This window comes from Electrophorus electricus, chromosome 11 (genome assembly GCF_041902795.1).
Source record: "Electrophorus electricus isolate QZ-2024a chromosome 11, ASM4190279v1, whole genome shotgun sequence".
Lineage (NCBI taxonomy): Eukaryota > Metazoa > Chordata > Actinopteri > Gymnotiformes > Gymnotidae > Electrophorus > Electrophorus electricus.
The window spans coordinates 6,227,965-6,253,950 of record NC_137507.1 but is presented as its reverse complement, the minus strand read 5'-3'; the positions used below and the strand labels follow the sequence as shown (position 1 = coordinate 6,253,950).

At 42.0% G+C, this 25,986-nt stretch overlaps 1 protein-coding gene across 24 annotated transcripts in view; it reads left to right on the top strand.

The window, feature by feature from the left end:
• Positions 1 to 23,646, top strand: part of plekha5 (pleckstrin homology domain containing, family A member 5) — a 108,819-nt gene extending 85,173 nt beyond the window's left edge. For 8 of the 24 annotated variants that reach the window (XM_035528278.2, XM_035528276.2, XM_081724004.1 and 5 more), the window contains 21 exons: positions 2,674 to 3,139; positions 3,241 to 3,291; positions 3,447 to 3,518; positions 4,514 to 4,633; positions 7,809 to 7,862; positions 10,613 to 10,693; positions 12,682 to 12,744; positions 13,511 to 13,591; positions 14,099 to 14,248; positions 14,856 to 14,957; positions 15,651 to 15,759; positions 15,863 to 15,906; positions 16,149 to 16,319; positions 17,045 to 17,165; positions 17,452 to 17,567; positions 18,405 to 18,602; positions 20,016 to 20,138; positions 20,357 to 20,472; positions 20,656 to 20,768; positions 21,163 to 21,277; positions 22,011 to 23,646. In XM_035528278.2, the coding sequence (XP_035384171.1) occupies positions 2,674 to 3,139; positions 3,241 to 3,291; positions 3,447 to 3,518; positions 4,514 to 4,633; positions 7,809 to 7,862; positions 10,613 to 10,693; positions 12,682 to 12,744; positions 13,511 to 13,591; positions 14,099 to 14,248; positions 14,856 to 14,957; positions 15,651 to 15,759; positions 15,863 to 15,906; positions 16,149 to 16,319; positions 17,045 to 17,165; positions 17,452 to 17,567; positions 18,405 to 18,602; positions 20,016 to 20,138; positions 20,357 to 20,472; positions 20,656 to 20,768; positions 21,163 to 21,263 (2,452 nt within the window). In that variant the 3' untranslated portion in view covers positions 21,264 to 21,277; positions 22,011 to 23,646. Of the gene's footprint in view, positions 1 to 2,673; positions 3,140 to 3,240; positions 3,292 to 3,446; positions 3,519 to 4,258; positions 4,649 to 7,808; positions 7,863 to 10,612; positions 10,694 to 12,681; positions 12,745 to 13,510; positions 13,592 to 14,098; positions 14,249 to 14,855; positions 15,040 to 15,650; positions 15,762 to 15,862; positions 15,907 to 16,148; positions 16,320 to 17,044; positions 17,166 to 17,451; positions 17,568 to 18,404; positions 18,603 to 20,015; positions 20,139 to 20,356; positions 20,473 to 20,655; positions 20,769 to 21,162; positions 21,278 to 22,010 lie in introns of those variants that run through there. The other 16 variants (XM_081724020.1, XM_081723998.1, XM_081724021.1 and 13 more) reach the window with 13 other exon arrangements.
• Positions 23,647 to 25,986: the final 2,340 nt, after the last annotated feature.

Here is a 25,986-nt window from a genome sequence, read left to right as displayed (position 1 = left end):
GTTTAGAGAGTGGGGCTACTGGTGGTGTGACATAACAAGGAAAGCAGGACAGGAGGTGTACGGAGGCGTCTCTAGAGACTCACCGTTATCAATAATGCTGGCAAAGGTTAGAGCAACAAACCTAATGAACTCCAGACATATACTGAATATCAGTGGTCCAATCTTACCTGTATAATGGAAACTTGGCTTGATGTGACTAAGGATAATTCAGAACCAGTCCTATATGGATTCGGGGTATGACACAGATTAGACTATGATCCACACAGAACCATTACACATGATGGAGGCGTGTGGTGTGTGTATGTGCAGAAATCTTGGTGTAAAACTATAAAGATTATCGGTCACACTCAGACCGATGTAGGTGCCCAGAGAATTCAGTCAGCTGATTCACATATTTGCATTCCTCCTTCTGGGCACGTCACTCCCACAGTGGAGATGGTGGCTGTGTGTGTGCGCCGTATAGACGCTGTTTTAATCCTGTTTTAATTCTCGGAAATTTGAATACATGCAGACTCAAAAAGGTTTTACCCACTGCACCACGAGAGGAAACAGAACATCTGATTGCTGCTGTGGAAATGTAAACATTGCGTGCAGAGCATACAGCAAAATCCCCCTAGGGTCATCTGACCACAATGTGATTCAGTTGGTACCCGCATACCAGACAGTACTTCAAACAGGGGGGGGTGGGGGCAGGAGACTGAGGGGTTAGTGGAAACCCTGAGAGTGAACGCTGCTGACATCTGACAAGAGTCTGGAGGAAGACACAAACAGTCACAGATGACATTCTGTGGAGACTTGATTATACCCACAAAATCAGTGTTTTCTTATAATAAACCCTGGATTACTAAAGAACATAAAAATAGCATTTGCCTCTGAAAATAGATTAGAAACTAAACATATGCAAGCAAAATTAAACAAATAAATAAAACAGGCCAAAATAGATGAGAACGACAAGGTTGAAACGCTGGTAGGACTGTTCTGTCACCTCTTCATTCGCTTCCTGTTGAAACAGAACATAGCAGCTTTACAGAAACCTGCCGTCATCTGTCCAGTCACTCAGAAGGGCACTCGCACCTGCAATAATGACTATCGCCCTGTAGCAATAATATCTATTATCAGTCAATAATGACTATCAGTAATGACTATTGCTATGTAGCTCTAACATCTGTAATGAATAATGACTAGTGTCCTGTAGCTCTAACATCTATAATCATTAAATAATGACTATCAATAATGGCTATCACCCTGTAGCTCTAATATCCATAATCAATCAATAATGACTGTCAGTAATAACCTGACTCTCAGTATTGTCCTGTAGCTCTAACATCGTAGTGATGAAGTCCTTTGCGAGACACAGGAGGCAGTTCATGTTATTTGTGGACTTCTCCAGTGCATTTAACACTGTACAGCATGGCTCATGACTCATTAACATCACAGTATGGATGTTAATGGACCTTTTTATCCTCCTTATCCTCTCTTTTCTGATGGGTAGGTTGGAGAGTGACATACAGGGTCATCTGAGTACTAATACATGCGTATCAGCAGGAATACCACAAAGCTCAGTCATCTCACCAGTTTTGTTTACACTATACACGGATGACTGTAGAAGTGTACAAAAGGTGATGCGGCACATAAAGTACTGGATGACACTGTTGTCATCAACGCCACCAATTCTGAGGCATCAGAGAGGAAATCGACAAACTAACTGGACCTGAATCCCAGCAAAACAAAGGAAAAAGAATTAAGCCATCAGTTCTCCAGACATTCTCTAAGTGCTTTATTGAATCCCTACTAACCTAGAACATCATGGCATGGTTTGGAGCAGTGAAGACTATTAACTTACAACCCTTCAACAAAATTGTCAGACTCAGTAGTAAAATTACAGGCCAGGAACAGGAGTGCCTTAGCAGCATCTATCAGACACAGAGATTAAAGAAGCCAATGTGACTAATGACCACACACAAACTCCATTTATCCTACACTCTCCTGCCCTCTGGAGAGTGTTAGAGGTCACTGAATTTTGGGCAAACAGAACATCAACCAGCTTCGTTCCTTTTTCAGTTCACCTTTTGAACTCCTAGTCAACATTTTATTGTGTTTTATACTTTATATTTTTATTCAATAACGACTTATTTATCCACTTAATGGTTTTATGTTTTTATGGTTTGTGTGGTGTATTTGTGTATTTATCTTTTAACACTTCACATATGAATTTCCTCACGAATATAAAGTACTTGAATTGAGGGAAATGAATTGAATTATGCTTTACACAATATACATTACATGACATACATTAAAACATATACATTATATATTACACAATATTCACAATACACATGCACAATATACATTATATATTTTGTTATATTCATTACACATTATACATTACACAATATGCATTACATGATATACTTTGTGGAAAAGACAGCTACAGTGGTGAAGACAACAGAGGAGTGAGACATGATTATAGAGAAGAAGGACACAGAGACAGAAAGTACATTCATCTCTTAAATAAAGCAGTGAGCCAGTGAATTCCTGCACACAACGTAACAAAAAAGCTGGGCCATTTCTGCATACTTTTATTCTGACAGCCACACACAGGTTACTGAAGGAGTCCTTTGCCTGTTGAGTGTTCATTAAGATGAAGTTGACTGTGTCTCCTCCCTGTTTCAGCATCACATCGTATCAGACACTGCCCAGGAACATGCCCAGCCACCGAACGCCCGTGGTGCCGCGCTACCCCGAGGGCTACCGCACGCTGCCCCGGAACATGCTGCGGCCCGGCAGCGTCTGCAGCGTGGCAGGCTCCGCCTACGACCGCGCGCTGCCGTCTGCTGCCACGGCAGCCGAGAAGCGGCGCTCCCTGCGGGACGACACCATGTGGCAACTGTACGAGTGGCAGCAGAGACAGACTCAGAGCCGCCTGGGCTACGGGACGCTGCCCAGCCCCAAGACTATGGGCCGCATCGCCGAGTCCATCCCCGCCTCGCCCTCTCATGGCTCGCTGGGCATGTACCACACCATCTCTCCCAACCGGCCCTTACAAACCTCGTACAACCCTGCCACCTCCCAGGTGTCCTCACCTGTGTTCCGCGGGGACGTGAGTCTTGAGCGCCGCCGCAGAGCTCATCTGCCCAAGGTAGGCGCTGGAGTGACCTAGAGGGATCGGGCATATGTGTCTGTATGGCCAACCTGGCCTGTAATAACGCCACGATTCTGTGGTAATGTTTCTTTTCTTAGGTGTGCACACAGGCTGTTGTACCTGGAACAGAGCAACTGTACTTGGGTCAGGTGTGTGTTGTGCCAAAACTCACCAAACTGTATGAGCTGCTAAACTTGTTGCTAAATGCTTTAGAAATATGGGACAGTCCAGCGCTAGTCTGGAACCTCTGGATCCAAGCTCCTCACTGGACTCTTGTTCTTATCTTTGCTCTGCTTTCTGTCAGTACGCGTATCCACCTGATCGTAGGGTCTCCGTCGCACAGAGTGTCACTCCGCAGTCCCTGCAGGGTAAAACGGTATGCTACTACTTCTGCTTGCTTCTGTCTTGGTCTTTTAAAGTTGAGTTGAATTACAAAACTCTCCAGTCTCTAAATCACAATAAAGCTGCAATGTGTAACTGAAAAGGATGTCATTAGCCAAGCGTGTCAGAAACCCAGTGTGACCACTGTTTAAAAAAAAAAAAAATGCACGAGAAAAATAAAAAGTAAATAAAATAATTTCACAGTAATGGACCGAGAGTCACAGAATAAGTACAAAACTTTAAAACTCGCATTATTGTCCACATAGATGCCATCTAGCTGGTCAAACCATGGGACACAGTATTAACATCACTCTTGTACAATCATCCCTCAGATAGACTCGTACAGTCCCAGCTGATCAGGGTTTCTGGGCTTGTACTTTCCCAGCTGATCAGGGTTTCTGGGCTCGTACAGACCAGCTGATCAGGGTTTCTGGGCTCGTACAGACCAGCTGATCAGGGTTTTTGTGCTCATACAAAACCAGCTGATCCGGGTTTCTGTGCGCGTACAATCTGGCTGATCAGGGTTTCTGACCGAGGCTCCTCTTCCCCTGTTAATTTCCCGCTAATATCCTAATGGTAAAATTCTTTGGTACCTTGTTGTTTATTCAACTCTAACGTTTGTAGTAGATGTTTGTGTAGAACAAGCTTTACTTGACTGGAGGAAGCTGAATGCATTAAGAAGTGTTTGGCTGGAATGAACCTATAATTTCTGAAAATTAATTTTGTTTTTTGCAGGAAAACTGAAATCCATCATGTTAATTAAAACAATTCTGTCCTTTAGATATTGATTCTCCCCAGGATGTATCATTTTTATGTAATATAATCTAAATATAATATTTTTAAATTGCTTAATACACCTCCTGTCAGCTACTCAATATACATTCCTAACCTAAGCAGAACATATAATCCAAACGTGCGGTGAGCTCCCAGTGGCGTCTCAGCCCTGCTGTCTAACCGTGGGCGCGTGCACGCTGTCTCCTGCGCCCCCAGCCAGAGGAGCTGACCTTGCTGCTCATCAAACTGCGCCGGCAGCAGGCCGAGCTGCACAGTCTCCGCGAGCACACACTCGCTCAGCTAATGCAGCTGAATGCCGAAGCCGCCAACCCCAAGGTCAGCCGAGGGCACGCTGACACTGGCCTGCCAGTCTGCTACTGCAGGACTCTTTCGCTTGCTGCTTCACTTCCATCTGTGCTTGTGATGTTTTACGTTTCAGATTTGCAGCATGTGTACGTTTTCTGTGCAAGAGTTTTAGATGATTGTGTTTTTGCCATATTAACAGACTTCATTTCACAGACATTTGACCATGTTTGTAGGACACACTGCAGAAAAAGATCACTCAAGAAACAAGTGAAAGTATATTCAAATATAGTAACAAACATTGCAAAAACTAGGCAAAGAAATTTGCAAACTTGGAAAAAAAAATACAATAGGTTTTCTTCAAACTAACAATAATAACTACATACATAACACTAAACTGATCTAAAACTAGATAAAAGTCCTTCAAATGAACTAGATTTTACCCAGTGCCCAGTTTCCTAACCATATCCCTATTCCTAACCCCAACCCTAACTTTAATCCCAACCTCTGTCTGCCACCAGTCCTGAAATGGTAGGAGAAGCCATAGAAACAAAATAAGCCTCTTAAAATAAGTCTAGAAATAGTCATAAAGCTAAAATGAGATATAGATTTAGAATCTGTAAAACGTAAACTCCATTACCTTAAATTAAGACACAAAAGCTCCCACTTTAAACAGCACTTTATTTGTAGCAGATTCATCTTTGTTGGTCTTTTTGAACATGACCTATGACCTCTCAGAAGGCTTCAGGTCTCTCTATTGGACAGTTACTCTGCCAACTCAGGAAAATCAGTTGGTAGATCTTAAAGCACTCTAAACAAAGAATGGAAACTGTAAATATACAGTGTCTAATGCACTGCCTGGCCAAAAAAAAGGTCACCACCTGGATTTAGCTAAACAAATGGGTAAGAGCCTCCCACTGGATAATTACTGCATGGGTTATTATGTTTCCACTGGCAACAAATTATTTAAACCTAATTGATGCAGTGAGTAACTTCTCATTTGTTAAACAACCATGTCGAAGGACACATCCTGTGGTCGTGGAAAAGATGTTAATCTGTTTCAGAAGGGTCAAATTATTGGCATGTATCAAGCAGAGAAAACATCTAAGGAGAATGCTGAAACTAATAAAATTGGGTTAAGAACTGTCCAACGCATTACTAAAAAGTGGAAGGACAGTGGGGAAACATCATCTTCGAGGAAGGAATGTGATCGGAAAAAAATCTTGAATGATCGTGATCAACAATCACTTAAACGTGTGGTGAAATCAAATTGAGGAAAACAACAATAGAACTCAGGGATATGTTTAATAGTGAAAGTAATAGCATTTACACACACACAATGCGAAGGGAACCCAAGGGATTGGGACTAAACAGCTGCCTTAAGAAAACCGCTTGTCAGTGAGGCTAACCGGCAAAAATGGCTTCAATTTGCTAGGGAGCATAAAGATTGGACTCTGGAGCAATGGAAGAAGGTCATGTGGTCTGATGAGTCCAGATTTACCCTCTTCCAGAGTGATGGGTGCATCAGGGTAAGAAGAGAGGCATCTTAAGTGATTCACCCATCATGCCTACTGCCTACTGTACAAGCCTATGGGGGTAGTGCTATGATCTGAGATGGCTGCAGTTGGTCAGGTCTAGGTTCAGCAACCTTATGTGCCCAAAGAATGAGGTCAGCTGACTACCTGAATATACTGAATGACCAGGTTATTCCATCAATGGATTTTTTCTTCCCTGATGGCACAGGCATGTTCCAAGATGACAATGCCCAGATTCAAATTGTGAAAGAGTGGTTCAGGGAGCATGAGACATCATTTTCACACATGGATTGGCCACCATGGAGTCCAGACCTGAACCCCATTGAGAATCTTTGGGATGTGCTGGAGAAGACTTTGCGCAGTGGTCCAAATCTCCCATCATCAATACAACATCTTAGGAGAAAATGAATGCAACTCTGGACAGAAATAAATGTTGTGAAATTGCAGAAGTTTGTGGAAACGATGCCACAGCGATTGTGCGCCGTACTCAATGCTAAAGGTGGTCCAACGAAATATTAGAGTGTGTGACCTTCTTTTTTTTGGCCAGGCAGTGTATATAAGTGATATTACTGTAAGGGTTGGCACCAGGCCGAGGCCCCCAGCCAACAGGGGGAGGCCTCGAGTCAACCACACTACTAATCAAGCTTGATGCCCAACAGCTGGGCTAGATCTATAAAAGCCCAGTGAGCCAGTCACTCAGTGCCGGGTCTTTGCTGAAGTTTTGAGCCAAGCTCCTAGCTGGTAACTTGAGGTCTGTGAGCCCTTGTGGTACACCTCATTTCTTCCCTGTGAGGGTGTCTGTGTTTTTACACATCCCCTCCCCTCTCCAGTTTTCCCCTCTCGAGTCTCTCTCTCCCGGGGCTTCCCTTAGCCATTCAAGTTCCTACCCATTTTCTGGTTTTGTTTGGGAAGTTTTTTAGTTTGGTTTTCCCCAGTGCATTGGGGTTGCCATTCTTCCCGTAGCGTCCTTTGTTCTCCCTTTTTCCGCGCTCGGTGTGGTGTTTAGTTTTCTTTTTGTTTTACCTGATCCAAGATCTAACTGTTCTGCACATGGGTGCACCATTGTTAGAGTGTGGTTGCTCACCCAATAGGCTGTTGGTGTCATCACCTAGCTGACCTGGGTTCAAGCCTACCTTACAATTACAGTTTCTCAACAAAGCAGTGACATTAGTGTATTTTTGTAAATGGGCTTATTGTTATAATCAGCTAAACTATAAAGCTGTCTAATTTAAAAAAAAAAATCAATTTGGCCCATAATTAGTTAAAATATTTTTCTAAGATCAGTTAAAACCAATTAAAACCTTACAATAAGTTAATTTGTCTAACTCAATAAGATTTTTGAAATTATTAATAGCAAAATCGTCATTTTTTCTTGAATCAGGACTTTTGAATTTAATTTTTTGCAGTAATATTATTTCTGTTCCCACTTGTGTGAGTTCTGAGTCATGTGTAAAGCATTTGAAGTGTAACGGTAATGACGTCTGTCTGTCCTCTACGTCTCTGTGTCCTGTTCCTCTGCTGCATTTCTCATACGCTGTGATTGGTCCCGTGAGCTGTGCATGGCTTCGTAATGAGTGTGTTTTTGCTGTGGTATGAACCTCCTTCCCTCTGTCTGAGATCTTTCTCAGTGTTGCTGTCCTTAGCTCTTTCCTCTCTCCTGCTGCCGTCGCTAGAGTGAGATCCTCACTCATCACCTGCAGAGGAATCTCATGTATTTGGACAGCCAGGTGAGGGCCACCACGCTTGCTCACTCTCTCTATCTGTCTCTCTCTCTCTCTCTCTCTCTCTCTCTCTCTCTCTCTCTCTCTCTCTCTCTCTCTCTCCCCTCAGTTCCTTATTTCTGCCTCTCTGCTTGTCTTTGCGCCGTTTTCTTGCAGGACTGCTGTTCTCATCGCTCTGTTTACTTTCTCACCTACATTATGGTGGCCAATGGGCTTCATTCATTACTTTAGAGAGATGCTACATAATAGTTATGCAGTGCACTGTAAACAAACAGAATGGCATTATAAAAAATTATCTTTTGTGTGTATAGAAACATTCAAAATAAATTCTGTTTAGTTCCAGAACAGCAGAATTTTATTTCTTTTATAGTTGAATTGCCTGCGTTCACCTATGTCTTATCCTATGGATTTATTGTGCTTGTTATTTTGCCTGGTGGTGTAAATGTATACACTACTCCACATTTCTGTTACTACACTATGTTAATAGTGCTTCCTTCAGCTCTCTCGGGCAGGCAGATCATATCTTAGAGACATTTTGATGTCTAATTTCTTTTTGAATGGTGTCTGGAGGTTAGTAAATTATGTCTGTTATTCAGATGTAATATTTTGAAAAAGAAGGTTCAACTAAAGTTCAAATTAGTTTTAATACCCAACGTTTCTACATTTAACGGTTCTTCATTTATGTCAGAGGAGTACAGTCAAATTTTCTTTGTTTAGTTTGTATTTTTGTTGAGATCATTATGACTAGGGCTACTGTTGTATGACAGAAGGCATAAATGAATCAAACTTGCCTGTTTCATGGTGCTGCTAAAAACCTCACCAGGACACTGCCATCATGGCTCAGGGTCCTGTCAGCTGGTCCTAAACGCAGGGTGTTAATAATGTTAATTATGTGCGCTTGTGTATGGAGCGTCAACATGTTCTATTTGGTCTTGTAAAAGGAAAAACTAGTAAAATACTTATATATCTTTGGGTACAATAATACAGGAAATGGGTGGCACACATGCATGTGTGTCGGATTGCTAACACATTTTCGGAAGATGATTTACACTGATAAATATGTCATTCTGGTTAAGAGCACATTCCAAATGCAATTCAATTTTCAGTGTTTTGGAATGCTATGAAAAATCATTTAATCATTAAAATCATTGAAAATATTATCCTCCTTGTAATGAAATTCCAGGTACTGCAAATCTTAAGTTTATTGTTGGTCTATAAAGAGCTCTACGCTTTAGATCATTTTAACACTCTACTCTTATTTTTAACACTCTACTCTTAGTTTTAACCCTCTACTCTTAGTTTTAACCCTATACCCTTAGTTTTAAGGCTCACAAAGCCACCTTAACATTCATCTACTTCATGTTGTCATTTCTATTACTATAAGAGAACACAGCCTGCCACACCTTCATTTCTCCTTATCCAACCATCTTATTCTTGGACATTCCTGTATAAAGCTAATTCATTATGGTCATCTATATCAGTGCTGTCACTGCACCTGCACATTTGCGCTGCATCCTGGAATGTGTTTTCATTGTCTGTTTGAAACAAATTAGGTCTTTCTTTGCAACCTGCTTGGTAATTTCTAAATGACGATGCATTTAAGCCCTTGAATTGAACTCTTCTGTCGATAGTAAACATCTTTACGATGACACAACATTATTCCTGCACTGCCTTCCTCCCTCTCCCACACCACATACATCTAACATTTATAAAGTCATTTACAGCTCCTGGGCTAACTGGGAGAAGTACTGACTGCTCCAACATGTTCGAAAATATCATTTTTTTGTTCCGAAAATGTAGGCTTTAATAAAAGCAATAAAGTTACTTACTTAAATTCTAAAAAAAAAAAAAAAAGGTTTTAAACATTTAACATGTTCAAGTAAACAGTTTATGTGTGGAAAGGGCTTGAGACATGACAAAGATGAATAGAGATGATGTAGTAATGGTGATAGTTTGGGAGGGAGAGACAGAGCAGTGCAGCCTTCACTTCTTCATTTTAGTGGATTGTAACTGAGTTGTTAAAATGTCACACGAATGTTGTGACATTCAAACTGGCTCCTTATATTCCTAAAGTGAACTGACTTCATCACCAGACTTCATCAACATTTCTACTGTGTCATTTTAACCACCATGCCAACGCTGTCACACAGACAGTGTGGTGTTTTATGAGTACAAAGACAGGGTGGTGTTTTATGAGCACGCAGACAGGGTGATGTTTTATGAGCACAAAGACAGGGTGGTGTTTTATGGGTACATAGACAGGTGTTTTATGAAGGTTTCAGAATAATTCAGTGGTGTGTTGTGTGTTCCTGGCACATTTGAGTAGAATGATATAGGCAAGTCAGATTTTCTCTCATTCAAATCACTGAATGTTATATTCTGTCTCAAGCAAGGGAGAAGACCCTGAGACATTCCTTAATGGTTTATACATAAAATTAATAGTTTCTACATCTGAGTTTTCACATAAATGACCATAATACACATTTGTCACATAATCACATAATAACCAGACCAGAGTGGGTAAAGAATACGTCTTGAGTCTTCTATGAAGGTCTGGTAGATTTTCAAACCAAATGTCTCCTCCAAGCTTGCATACAGTCACACAAATAATAATAAGCACTCTTACACTCTCTCACACACACACACTCTCTCTCTCTCTCTCTCACACACACACACACACACGCACATAAGTACATATGTGATCTGTAGCAGTGCTGTTCTCTGCTAAATACTTTTCCTCCTCCTTACTGCACCAGATCAAGGAGAATGAGCCCATAATCTTCATGAGTCACACTATGATTGAGAACTCGGCACCAAGGCCTCAACTATACCAGCAAGTAAGGTGTTGACGTGTGCACAGTCCTGAACCTGTTCCCCACATCACTGATTCGCCCCGCTGTCCCAACACTGGTTCCTGCCTCACTGTCTCATCCAGTGTTGGTCTATTACAGCATCCATTATGCCTTTCAGTGGTTGTTGTTGTTTTCTTGCAAGCGTTGTTAGCACGGCTTAAAGGTACTGTACACTGTCCACTGCCATGCCAACTCCCCAACAGCTGGTGTGGTCACCCCATTCTGAATCATCCGTACTGCCTCATTCAGTCATGCTAGCAGCCATGTGACAGGCATGCTCCAGACTCACTGCCAGTGACTTATCTGGACACACCTAGTCTTTTTTGTATCTACACAGCCCAGATGCATTATAAGGCATCTGGTTATCGGTTATTGTTTTTTACCGCATTGCAGTCACTTAAAAAATCTTCTGCCTAAAAGGTCCTTGAAATGTCTCAACATGCTTGAGGAGATTCAGCTGGACATTCAGACGGAGCCATGTGAAAACCAGGCAGCCCATCACTTCATGGAGACGGGATGACTTGCAGTCCCCCACTTAGCCACTAGGGGTGTCAGAGGACATGGTGTAGCCACGGCCTTTTGGCTGTGTTTTCATTAGTCATGCTTACTTGGGCATAGACAGAGCAGGCAAGGGAAGCTGTAATTAGTGTAGTGCAGGGTAGAGAACCCATGGAAAGTACATTCCCAGTGCCTAGGGAGAGATCAGAGTCACGGTTCGCCTCCGATGCACCTTAGAGGATGTGCACAGCCTGCAAGCTCAGCTCTGTGACCTCAGCACCAGAGCAGCACCTAAACCGTGCATTTACTTTACACTTATCTGTCAACAGATTTCTTGTGAATCTGATCTGAGGATCCTTCATGCTACTGCTTACTGGACTTTTCACCACATGAAGCCTTGTGTCTGTGTGTGTCTGTTTGCTGGTGCCCTATGGCTGAAGTTCCACTCTGAATGTTCCACAAACACATGAATGTTGGTACATGTCCTGCCGCTGCCACTTTTAGTCCAAAACGCGTCAGTGCGTGTAAAAGTGATGCTGGCCTGTCACCTTTGCACTCCAAACTGCCTTTCTCATCAACTCTGTGTGTGTGAGTGTGTGTGTAGGTGTGTGAGTGAGAGTCAGAATGAGTTATTTACCCTACGTTATACCCCGTGTGTCATTCACACCACCACCCAAACAGAATCCACACATTTGTTTGGACTTATGTGATGCATATGGTGGATATGTTGTATATATGCATTTAGGGCAAAGACTCTTACATTATAAACTCTGCAGTACCTTCCCATAGCACAATCTTACCTTAAACTAACATAATCTGTTTGTTTGTTTGTTTGTTTGTTGTACTTTATTTTATTTACTGACTGTACGGGAGTCCTGGATCCTCTACCTATTCTGCCATTACTGTTTCTGTTATGAGTGACCTGGTTTTGACCAGAGGGCCAAATGGTTACTTTTATATACACAACATATCCAGACAAACCTGTCCTTTAAATCCAGATGCACCTGACCTTTAAATCCAGACGCACCTGTCCTTTAAATCCAGATACACCTGTCCTTTAAATCCAGACGCACCTGTCCTTTATATCCAGATGTGCCTGTCCTTTTATTAAACCATTTTAAATCATTTGTGGCATAACTTCAGAGAACAGCCATAGTACATAGAAATGTCTGAAAAAGCATCAGAAGGCTATAGGTACAGTTCTAGAGTAGATGTACCTAATGACGTGATCACTTAGTCCAGATTAGATTAGACATTGGGTTTAGTTTTAGTGACAACAATGGCATTAATCTGAATAATTTTTTGATCTTCTGAAATGTCTTTCGGTGAAATAATTTTGGCATGACTTTGTTTTTCCTTTACTGCAGACTAGCCATAGCTGTAGCATCATGCTAGTGGAGGGGCTTGAGTTTGTAGCTCTGCCCCTGTGTCTCACTGTGCCCCTGACTGTGTCTCACTGTGTCTTACTTTGGCAGATGAACCCTGATGGAGTCAGAGAGAGCATGTATGGCTGCCGGCCTGCAGAACTGGATGTTGATGTAAGTCCACTCATGGCTTCTTATTGCTTATTGAAGGTATCAGGTGTTTCAAAATCACAAAGGATTTATTGTCCGTTCATGAGGAGTTAACTTTCAATGGGAGAGTATGCTGTAGACTAATCCCAGACCAGCACTTAAAGACTCGCTGCAAGTTAGTCATCCATCTGTGTGGGTACCTAAATATATCACCGTTATATCATATCACATGTATCACATATATCTATTAAAATATACTTAAAGAATACACATAATAAAATGAGTCTAAGGTGAAGTATTCCATATATGACTAATAAGACTAAGATGAGACTGAGATGAAGTATTCTCTATATGACTAATGAGACTGAGGTGAGACTGAGGTGAAGTATTCTATATGTTTTCTGTGTATGACTATTGAGACTAAGGTGGGACTAAGGTGAAGTATTCTATATATGACTAATGAGACTAAGGTGACGTATTCTATGTATGACCAATGAGAATAAGGTGAGACTAAGGTGAAGTATTCTATATAAGACTAATGAGACTAAGGTGAAATATTCTATATGTGACTAATGCAGCTTTGAATATGGAATCTGCAGTTGCAAAAGCTCGGAATAACAATGAACACAGAGAACTTACTTTTTAATCTATACTTTTAATCTCTAATATTTGAAACAATAAACATTCATTCTTGTGATATTAGTATGGTGTGTATGCCATCGGCTGCTGTGAGATATTCTGTTATATGTATCATGACATTAGAGGCTCCAGCTGTGTCTTTCTGTTTTAGGCCAAGCTAAGCAGGTTGTGTGAGCAGGGCAAAGTAGTGCAGACACAAGAGGACAAACTACAGCAGCTCCACAGAGAGAAGGTACACCTGACACACGCCTGACCTGACACATGCCTGACCTGACACACGCCGTCCTTACACACCTGAGCACTCTCCACACGCCTTCCTTACACATCTGACCTCACACTCACCGTCCTTACACACCTGACCTGACACACGTCTTCTTACACACTCCTAGGATTGCTTCATGCTTACATGCACACATGCAGGTGCTGCTGTTTTGGAGTTCATCAAGAAGATGTGTGTGTTTATTGGGGGTGAGACTGATGTGTGCATTTATTGGGGTGAGACTGATATGTGTGTTACTGGGGGGTGGGATCAGGGTGTGTGTTATTAGGAGGTGAGATTGGGGTGTGTGTTACTGGGGAGTGAGATTGGGGTGTGTGTTATTTGGGGGGTGAGATTGGTGTGTGTTTATTGAGGTATGTGTTTGGAGGAGTGAAATCAGGGAGTGTGTTGGTGTGTGTTTTGGTTGGTGTATACATATTGTGGAGTGTGTTTATTTGTGTGTGTTTATTGCTGTTGTAGCACACACTGGAGACGGCATTGCTGTCAGCGAGCCAGGAGATAGAGATGAGTGCTGAGAACCCAGGAGCTGTGCAGAGTGTTGTACAGCAGAGAGACGTCCTGCAGAGTGGCCTCCTGAGCACCTGCAGAGAACTGTCCCGTGTCAATGCTGTAAGGACACACACGACGCGCGTGCACACACACACACACACACACACACACACACACACGCAAGCAGACGCACACATACACTCACACGCGCACACACACAGACACGCACACACACACGGACACACACACAAACACACGCAAGCAGACGCACACACACAGACACACAAACACAAACACACGCAAGCAGACGCACACATGCGCACGCACACACACACACACAAACACAAACACACGCAAGCAGACGCACACACACACACAAACACAAACACACGCAAACAGACGCACACACACACGCGCACACACACACACACAAACACAAACACGCGCAAGCAGACGCACACATACACCCACACGCACACACACAGACACACACACACACACACAAACACAAACACACGCAAGCAGACGCACACACACAGACACGCACACACACACAGACGCATGCACGCAGACACACACACGCACACAGACAGGCACGCATGCACACACACAAACACACGCACGCAGGCGCACAAACACCCCCACGCGCACACACGGCGACACACACACACAGACACGTGTGATGCCATAGATCAGAGTCTTTTGTGTTTGTTGGTTTGCCGATCAGGAGCTGGATCGGAGCTGGAGAGAGTATGATAAACTGGAGATCGATGTCACTTTGGCTAAAAGGGACCTGCTGGAACAGCTGGAGGCTCTGGGCAGCCCACAGGTTGAGTCGTACCAACCTAAAACCCCCACCACTCAAATTATTAGTCACACTCCAAGGCTGTGATGAACTTTGTACTTGTGAGGTATTGCATGTGGCAAAATGTGTACATGTATGGGTATTTGTGTGGTGAAATGTGTGTAGGTGTTTGTGTGGTGAAATGTGTTTGTTTGTGTGGTAATGTGTGCATAAAATGTGTGTGTATGTGAATGTATATGGGGGATTGTGTGGTAATAATGTTTGTGTGGGGAGGGTTTGTGTCATAATATGGTTGTGGAGTAAGATGTGTGTATGTGTGGGGGGAGTGTAGTTATGTGTACAAAGTGGTAAGGTAATAATTTGTATTTGCGTGCATTTATGGTAATTTGTGTGCTTGTATGCAGGTTTGTGTGGTAACTCTGCGTGTGTGTGTGTGCGTGTGTGCGTGTGTGTGTGTGTGTGTGTGTGCGCGTGCATGCGTGTGTGTGCGCGTGCGTGCGTGTGCGCGTGTGTGTGTGTGCGCGCGTGTGTGTGTGCGTGTATGTGCGTGTGTGTGCGTGTGTGGGCGCGTGCGTGCGTGTGCGCGCGTGTGTGTGTGTGTGTGTGTGCGTGTCTGTGTGCATGCGCATGCGTGTGTGTGTGTGCGTGTCTGTGTGCGTGCGCATGCGTGCGTGTGTGTGTGCGTGCGTGTGTGTGTGTGTGTGTTTGTGTCCACAGACAGAACCTCCTAGTCATCAGCATGTGCAGATTCAGAAGGAGTTGTGGAGAATTCAGGATGTGATGGAGGCACTGAACAAGAACAAGCCAAAGAGAAGCAGTGAGCCCGGTGAGATATACACACACACACACACACACACACACACACACACACGAACACACTATTCATCGCATGCTATCTTCACTGGTTTGTGTGACTTTTTTATGTGCAGGTTTTCCTGGGGCAAGTCCATTATCCAGCCTTCAGAAGAGTGAGGTGTGCATGCCCTGCTCATCTAAGCTGACGTTTCATTTCTGAATAACACAAACAGTGTATAATTTCTCATCACACAACAGCCTTGAAGAGATGTTGTGATTAGCACAGCTTAAACGCACAGCAGGGCTTCTGTCAGCCAGTCGAGATGCACTAGCTGATTTGCACACAGAACTCAGTCTGCAGTTGCCGTTCCCAGCAGAACTGTGATGTTGCGGCTCTGTTGGACTGTATCCCGTGTGCAGGAGTCAGGCTGTGTGCCCCCACGCCCTCCGCTCCCACAGGTCTATGAGGGTGGAGATCGCCCAAGTGTGCCTCCCCCCCCTTGCCCCAGCTCCACCCAGCCCCACGGGCCCCACCCTGCCCCCCACCGGCCTGACGAACGCAAGACCGCCCAACGCAATGGCAGCCATAGCGTAAGAGGCTGCTAATAACCCCAGCCTACCCGCCCTGACCCCACCTGCCCTGAACCCACATGCCCTTACTCCACCTGCCCTGACCCCAACCGCTCCCTAACCCACTTACACCACTGTGACTTCTGGCCTACCACCGTTCCCATAAATAACATACATTCACCATCAATAATGTACATTCATCATCAATAACAAACATTCATAATCAATAATGTACATTCATCAATAATGTACATTCACCATCAATAACATAAATTCATAATCAATAACGAACATTCATCAATAACGTACATTCATCAATAACGCACATTCATCAATAACGTACATTCATCAATAACAAACTTTCATCATCAATAACATACATTTACCATCAACAACATACATTCATCATCAATAATGTACATTCACAATCAATAACGTGTATACAACTGTCAGTTTGGTCATGCAGGATTCACTCATGTTTTACATCAAGTCCCGATATCTGATTGGTCTTTATCAGATACCTGACATCATAACCCCACATATCCCTGACATTTTCTCCATCATATCCTCCCTGAAGTAATGAGACATTGTGTGTGAGTGTGTGTGAGTGTGTGTGTGTGTGTGTGTGTGTGTGTGTATGTGTGTGTATGTGTATGTGTGTGTATGTGAGTGTGAGTGTGTGTGTGTGTGTGTGAGTGTGTGTGAGACAGTAACAGAATATCGTAAGCATGTAACCTTCCCTCCAGGGTCCAGACTACAGGCTGTATAAGAGTGAGCCAGAGCTGACCACCGTAGCTGAGGTGGATGAGAGCAACGGAGAAGAGAAATCTGAACATACTGCAGAGAAAGAGCCCTGCAGTATTAAAGGTACTCAAACCCCTCTTACCAAACACCTATCAAACACCTTTTACCAAACACCTCACACCAAACACTTTGACACCTCATATCAAACCTTGCACCAAACACCTTGTACCAAACTGATTGCACTTAACATCTCACACCAAATATCTTACAACATACACCTCATACCAAACATTTTGTACTGAACACCCCATACCAAACACCTAGCTTCAAACACGCAATAACAAACTAGAATACAAACGTTGCTTGTTTCTCACCAAATCTCATGTTTCGCCATCATTTTCATATCCAGGTGTGTCCTTTCCCGTGGGAGTGGTGAGCCCTAGGAAGAAGTCTCCTTTGCCAGAATCCTCCACTATTGCATCTTACGTGACTTTGAGGAAGAGCAAGAAGCCTGATACAAGAACAGTAAATCCTGTTCATTTAAAATTGTTTTAATCTGTTTGTGTCAAACTTTAGTTTAAGGTTTCCATTTAAGAACTTTATAAAACATCTTTAAAGGACCTGTATAGCTGCATTTCAGTTTTTGTCAGAAATACGGAGTTCAGAAAACAAATTAATACATTTCTATCAGCTTTCAAAACAAATCTCAGAAATGTTTTGTGTTGTGTCATTTCCTTTTATTGGGATTAACTAGCGAAACTGAGTTCTGGGTGAAGTGGCCACTGAGAAACTCTAAAGGGATCTTAGAGGTTTGCCACTGGTTGACCACATGTGTGCTGGACCTCACTGAGTCATAGCATGACCACCTTTACAACACATTCTTATGCAATTCCACAAACACATTTGCTACCACAAAAATGACATCTGTTGTAATGACAGTTGTGTTTGTCCTAATTTGCATGATTACATAATGCCACATTGTCAGGTGAAGTGGGACTGCCAGATGATCAGCAGCTCATTAATATTAGTATATTGCAGAGTGATTCATTAGAGAAAATGTATTTTATGTACGGTGATAATAAGGGTGATTCGAAAAGCTCATCAGAGGGTCATATTTTAAAACACCAGAGCCCATTTTATGCTCTTCTGTGCACAACAGCATCACCCTGAAACAGAAGTGTGGAGATAATTGTAGACTTGCGGCTGGGTTAGCATAGACACACAGAGTTAGCATAAACACACTGGATTAGCAGTGTGGTCCTTCTCTGGTGGTCCTCAGTGTGCACGTGTGTGTGTGTGTGTGTGTGTGTGTGTGTGTGTGTGTGTGTGTGTGTGTGTGTGACTCTTGTCTACCCTCTACAGGATCGTCCCCACAGTGCAGTTGAGCACATGAGCGGTGTGGAGGGAGTGCGGCAGCGCATGAGTGTTGAGGAGCAGATGGAACGGATTCGGAGGCACCAGCAGGGGGCAGTACGTGAGCGCGACAGAAAGAAGGAGGAGTGCCTGCTTTCTCACAGTCATTCCTTCAGTAAAGAAAACCCCTCCTACTACACCCTGCAGGTAGCAATATCATCTACACACCATGTACTCACTCCACGTTCAGATAACAGTGAGCATGCGATGTCGCTACATCGCATACGTTGCCGACTGTCCGTGAGTTATTGTATAACAAACCAGTGATAAATGTGTAAGACTTCTAAATGTTTAAATGAATAAAACACAAATGTTGATGAGCAGAACACTCTTGAGTAAGTGTTGATGAGTATAACATGTTTAAGTGTCTGAGTATAACACACTTGATTAAGTGTTGATATGTAGGACACTTGAGTAAGTGTTGATGAGTATAACACACTTGATTAAGCGTTGATAAGTAGGACACTTGAGTAAGTGTTGATGAGTATAACATGTTTGATTAAGCATTGATAAGTAGGACACTTGAGTAAGTGTTGATGAGTATAACACACTTGATTAAGCGTTGATAAGTAGGACACTTGAGTAAGTGTTGATGAGTATAACATGTTTGATTAAGTGTTGATAAGTAGGACACTTGAGTAAGTGTTGATGAGTATAACATGTTTGATTAAGTGTTGATAAGTAGGACACTCTTGAGTAAGTGTTGATGAGTATAACATGTTTGATTAAGTGTTGATAAGTAGGGCACTCTTGAGTAAGTGTTGATGAGTATAAACGTCTTGAGTTCATATCCAGATTTTTCCTATGCATGTTTAGCAGTATGTCTGGCACCAAGTGCATATAAATATCTACTCATTTTTTGTTTCCCTTTAACTAATAAAAGCTCTACTCTATTTTTCTTGAAAAAATGCCATCAGCAGATCTTTTGACACTTTTGTATTGTTGCCTATAAACCACACAGGCCCTGTAACCCTAGCTCTGCTCTACTAACCCTAAACCTAACACTAATCCTTGCTATAACCTTGGGTAGGCCCTGCTCCACTTAGTCTCAGCTATGTGTGTCATCAGTGCGAGTCCATGAAGTGGCTGTGTTGCTGTTATGTGTAATGAGTGATCTGTGTAGCAGTGATACTCAGGGAATCAGGGTTACTATGAAATATGCATGACGGTGTCAGGTCTGTAACTGGTCCTGGTGTCCTCAGTATGTCAGTGCAGCAATGTGTCTGTGTCAGGTCTGTAACTGGGCCTGGTGTTCTCAGTATGACAGTACAGCAATGTGTCTGTGTCAAGTCTGTAACTGGGCCTGGTGTTCTCAGTATGACAGTACAGCAGTGCATATGTGTCAGGTCTGTAACTGGTCCTGGTGTCCTTAGCATGGCAGTCACACTCCACAGCACCAGTCATGCACTGCACGGCAAGAGGAACCTCCCTTCATTTGGACTTTAACATCAACAGCAGGATACAGTTCACTCTTTGCTTTATCTGTTTTAACTCTGTGTGTGTGTGTGTGTGTGTGTGTGTGTGTGTGTGTGTGTGTGTGTGTGTGTACATGCATGGCAGATCTACTCAAAGAGCTCGGTGCTGTCTCCAGAGGAACAGGTGGGCAGGAGAAGGGAGATGTCAGTGGGAGAGGCTGAACTAATGAGAGTGACGAGCACTTCTAAAGAGCCCCCACACACACAGGTACTACATCTAAAGAGCCCCACCCACACAGGTACTACATCTAAAGAGCCCCACCCACACAGGTACTACATCTAAGGAGCCTCACCCACACAAGTACCACATCTAAGGAGATTTCATTTGGACCTTACTGATGCGCCTGGACGTACAGCAGTAATACATCAGTGTATTGGATGAGTCACTGTGAGAGCAGTAAGCAAATTCTTCCATTTCCTGTTCAGGAGGCACAGACCGAGGTGGTACCAGATTCAGAACTTAAGGACACGTGTTCCACAGCCAACAGAGATGCAGAGCCACATCAGCAGAGGGCGCCAGCAGAACTCCACCTGGCCAACAGGTAGGAGTGTAAAGTGAACATGTCTGTGTGTGTGCGTGTGTGTGTGTGTGCGTGTGTGTGTGTGTCTGTGTGTGTGTCTGTGTCTGTGTGTGTGTGTGTGTGTGTGTGTGTGTGTGTGAGTATGCATATGTGTGTGTGCCCTACAAATTGCTTGTGTGTGCAGCTCTGTCCTCTGTGTGTTAGCCTGCAGACAGCAGTGATGGTGCGGGTAAACTCAGAGGAGGAGCAGAAACAAGATGACATCATCAAGGCCTCATGTGATGTCACTGCCTCCAAACATGGCAATCTAGTTTCAGGTGAGAGGGAAATATGACAGGACAGTTTCTGTCTGTGAGTCTGTATCTGTTTAGAGACTGTAGACTGCAGACTATAGACTGCAGACTGCACACTATAGACTGCACTGCCCCGTTCAAGAGTCTGTAATCTGATGTGGGTATTATGTTGACTTGTGAATCTTGTCCTGAGCCAAATGTGTGTTCAAGACCCCTTTTTAAATAGTGTAGTTATGACTTCTGTCTCTGCATTGGGTTTGCATCTGTCTGTCTGTCTGTCTCTCTAACTGAGCATCTGTGTGCTCGCGTTTGCACCTGTCTGCCTATCTGTCTGTCTGTCTATCTCTCTAACTTGTGTTTGTCCGTACATGTTTTGATGTGTGATTAACATCTTGCCTGTGTGTCGGTTTGTTTGCAGTGAACAGTGTCTCTGGTGCGACCCAGAGTCCGACCCAGAGCTCCTCCCATTCTCCCTCTCCTCAGCACCTCCCCGATGGCTCCCACTTCATGTGTGTGTAGTGGGGATCAGCCCAGTAAGAACTCGCCGCCAAACCCTGACCCTGTGCCCCCCACTCACACCAACACCACAGTGTAAATACACACCCAGGCCTATGACAGTGGAGTGTTCACCATCATCTAAGACTTAAGCAATTTCAATTATTTAATGAATTATTTAATTATTGTGAATCAAATTTTGTCTTGTTTATTTGTTTGGTTGTTTAAATTTAAATGTATTATAATTTTAGAGTGCTATAAATCCATAAGGAAATTTGTTAGTACCCATAACTGATATATAGTAGATACTGATATATAGTATTTGAGTCTAGCACAGATGTTGTGCCCAACTAATTAATGAATTTTGTAGTGTCTTTGTTAAACGTCCACTGGGGCGGTTGACAGTTTAAACCAGAACAGGTCATTGTTTGTTCCACACGTTTGAAGTTACCATTTAATGCACTGCCTGGTTAATTAATCCAACTGCTGTGTCATTTACAAATCAGCTGACTGCTTGGGAAGTTGATCTTATCCTTAATGTCGACATGAGATTGAGCCAAAGTTTCAGACAACAGTAATTTATACGTCTCCTATTTCTACGAGAAACTAGCATATTTAAAGCTTTTATGTTGTTATATACTCTGACATGTTATACACTATTGTACAAGCCAGTGTATCCTAAAATGTTATGGTACCTGATTCAGTTTTTAAAACAAAACATCTATAAAACAGAGAGTTCTATTAAAGTTTTGGTTGTTATTTTTCTCACAGTGTTCTGAGACATTGAACAGGCCGATGCCACCCCAGCCCCTGCTTGGTGACGTCTAAAACTCGCCTGTCTTTTGCCTGTTATTGGCGTAACATTTCCTGCTGGGAGACCCAGGGCAACACATATAATAAACAAACAAGAATGACACAACTATGAGAACATTAAGGGGTTTTTACTTATTAAAAAAAAGGGAACATTATCGGGGGAAATTACACAACTGTTAGACGATGCAGTGATCCTTTGTAGGTATTAATAATATAATAATAATATTAATATTAATAATATATTTACAAGACTTGAAGCTGCCTAAAATGTCATCTTTATACTTTGTTTCTTTTATTTGGGTCAGATGTAACAGCTTGATGGCACCCAGTTTAGCTGCGTGTCAGCTACACCCCTCCTTGCTTTGACAGAGCAGAATTGAACACAAAGTGTTAAACTCCTGAACTCAGCACCATAGATCCAGCGTGGGCTCAGGACAGAGCAATGTAGACTCAGTCTTTTACTTGGTACAGTGGCAAGAGTGTAGGGTTTGTTGGGGGGGGGGGGGTGTCTGTGTGTGTGTGTGTGTGTGTGTGTGTGTGTGTGTGTGTGTGTGTGTGTGTGTGTGTGTGTGTGTGTGTGTGTGTGTGCGCGCGCGTGTGTGGGTGCGTGGGTGTGTGTGCGCGTACATGAAAAAAAGCAGAAAAACATTTTCATATACGAATCTAAAGATACAAATGATTAAATCATTAAAAAAAGAAACCTATTCTGTCTCTAAATGTTGGCCAACCTTTTATTTGATTAATTTTCAACAGGAAATCATCTGCCATGTTTTTTCGGACTTTTAACTGAATTTAAATACTGACTGAAATCTGATTTACAGGATTTCCATTTACACCTGAACTTTTTGTATTATCTATCTGTATGAAACACACACGCTGAGCTGGGAAGTGATTATAGGCAGGGCTGTGCAGGATAGACCACAGATCATTCACAAGACCTGCAGCAGCTGTGTGAGCTCAAGCACAGACACCTTAAACACTCACAGAGACCCTAAACACTCACAGAGACCCTAAACACTCACAGGTGAAGGAACCCAAACACAGGTGCTGAAGCAGCACTGTAGTCTGCATGGATAAAACTCACCTGCAGTTGCCTTTGTGAAGCCACTGTCCTGTTTGCCAACCACTACTGAAGAATCCAACAGACAGGTTACATTCTAGTTCTTATTTATGGTATTGTTGTTGTTATTATTATTATTATTATTGTTTTGTTCTGGTTAATAGGATTGAAGAAGTTTATTCTCTTTGAGTTTGTATGAAGGGAAGTGACCCCTGCATTGTGTACAGATATTTCATTATTAGAGCCACAGCTAGGTACTGTCTCTTTCACACACACACACACACACACACACGCACTCACACATGCTCATACTCACAAATGCAGGTACTCACACACACCCATACACAAATACAGTTACCCAGGGGTTCTGCACATAATACGGTCTTCTTAATACAATTTTGATTCTCTTTTGCAATTTTACCCTTAACACTCCAACTTCAGCACTCTTTTCTTTTGCACATTAAACACCTCGTTTATTTTTACTGTAGTATTGTGTTGATGTCATATTATCTGGGTACAGAACATGACGACAGCTCTTTGTACAGGCTGAAACATGATTTCAATAAGGTGCCACTGTACCACAGCAGATGAGAGTATTATTTTGGCTTTATAAACTCCTGTAAGTTGGGTAGAAGTTGGGTAGTGTGTAACAGTGCAGCACTGCTCCCCAATGCAGTCACGAATGTTCTGGCTTATATTTTATTTTTCTATGGCTGAGATTTATTTAACTAGAGTATTAAAGAAAGTATTAAAGATCTTGTGTGGTTTCTTTCCATGGGGTACAGCTCTAGAGGAATATAGCACATGTACAAGTCAAAAGCAATAAGCAGGGATGTGTGTCAACAGTAATGTAGAACATGTAAAGATCATATTGTATATAATGTACACCACACAATAGGCAGAGCAGAACATTATAAAAGGTTATCAGAGTCAATATGCAAACTTCATCTGTTTTATATCATGTGAAATAAATGTTGATGTTGTTATAAATAATGGGTTTTGTTGCAGTGATTTCAGATGTTTGTGCATTCTTCGTGTGTGTGTGTAGAGAGAGAGAGAGAGAGAGAGATAGATAGATAGATAGATAGATAGATAGATAGATAGATAGATAGATAGATATTTAAGGTTTCCACGGGTGTCTTTGAAATGTTTCTCTGTTTCTGTTTCTCTGGAAATCTTCTGTACTTAACAGTTATGAATATCTCTACGTCTCTTACTACAGTGCAGTGCAGTTACTCACCTGGTACTTCCTTCAGATTTATATCATAACCAGTTAGTTTTGGCCACACCATCACTCACTGCAGTCAGTGGTGGATTATAATACCATGCATACGTCAGTGTGGTACACAAGGTTTCAAGCAGGTGTTGAGAAGTTTCTTACAACCATGCATACGTCAGTGTGGTACACAAGGTTTCAAGCAGGTGTTGAGAAGTTTCTTACACTGGCTCCTCAGAACCCTCCAGTTCAGCCATGTCTTTGATGGGGTATAAAACACAGGTCTGATGTGTATAGACACCCTTTCAGTTTGATCATGAAAGAGCACAAAATGTATTAAACAGGACATTGTGATACGTGAAGCACTGTGGTGAGTGGGACATGTCATATCATTTTTCAGTTCTTAGCTTATAGGCTCAGTAAGATCTGGCGGATGTACAAAGTATTTTCAAATACACTATAAAGTGCAGTACTTACATTATTTATTTATTGTGGTAATAAGCAAATACGCTGCTGAAATGTATGGCGGCATGTTTCCGCATCTTTAGCGCCATCTGCTGGATGTGCTCTTGTTCTACAGCTGATAGTATATTCTTATAGCTATGAAGGGCACTAGATTTACTTTGCATTCATTTTCCTATTTCATAGCTCACATTCTCACGATCAGTGCAGAATATGTCTGGGGAAACGTGAATGACCTGTTCATGTGTCCATGTACAGGTGAATGGGGTTTTATAAGTTCACTTTTGTACATTTTCATTAAGAAACAATAATATACATATCAGTAAGTGCACACGATGGCAGTTTACAGACAGCCTTATATGTTTGAATAAGTGTAGAATTATCAGAAAGAACCAGTAAGGTTGTACATAAACATTTAACATACATTTTAACTGTAAATTCCCAGAGACATATAATAGCAGACACTGCTAAATGCCATCTGAGCCTGAAGAATAGCTGAAGCTAAACGTAACACTAGTGAGTAGTGATGAGGTCTGTATTAGATGTCCTTCACAGAACAAGAACAAAATGCAGGTCAGAGAGTAGAAATGTCAGTACTGGAAGTACTGGAAGTGTTTGGGGAATCAGGTTTGTAAAGTCATTATGGATGCAACACATGGTTCTTGCAAAAATGTTTAGTACACTTATAATGTTCTCAGGAGTGAAGGTCTTCATTTGATGAGACTCAGTAGTGTCTCAATAGAAGACTCAGTACATATATGCATTATATATATATATATATATATATATATATATATATATATATAAAATATATATGTATGTGTGTGTGTGTATGTATAATATATATATATGTATAAATGTATGTATATATATACACACACATATATATATATATATATATATATATATATATATATATATATGAATATATATATGTACATAGAAAATGTACATATGTATACATATGAATATATATGTACATATATGTACACACACACACACACATATATATATACATATATAAATATATATATATTTATATTTATATATATAGATACATTTATTTATATATATTTATATATATATATATATATATATATATATATATATATATATATATATATATGTGTGTGTGTGTGTATATATGTATATATACTCTATGCCTTTTTTGAGTGAAAGATAAGTATTTTCTCTGC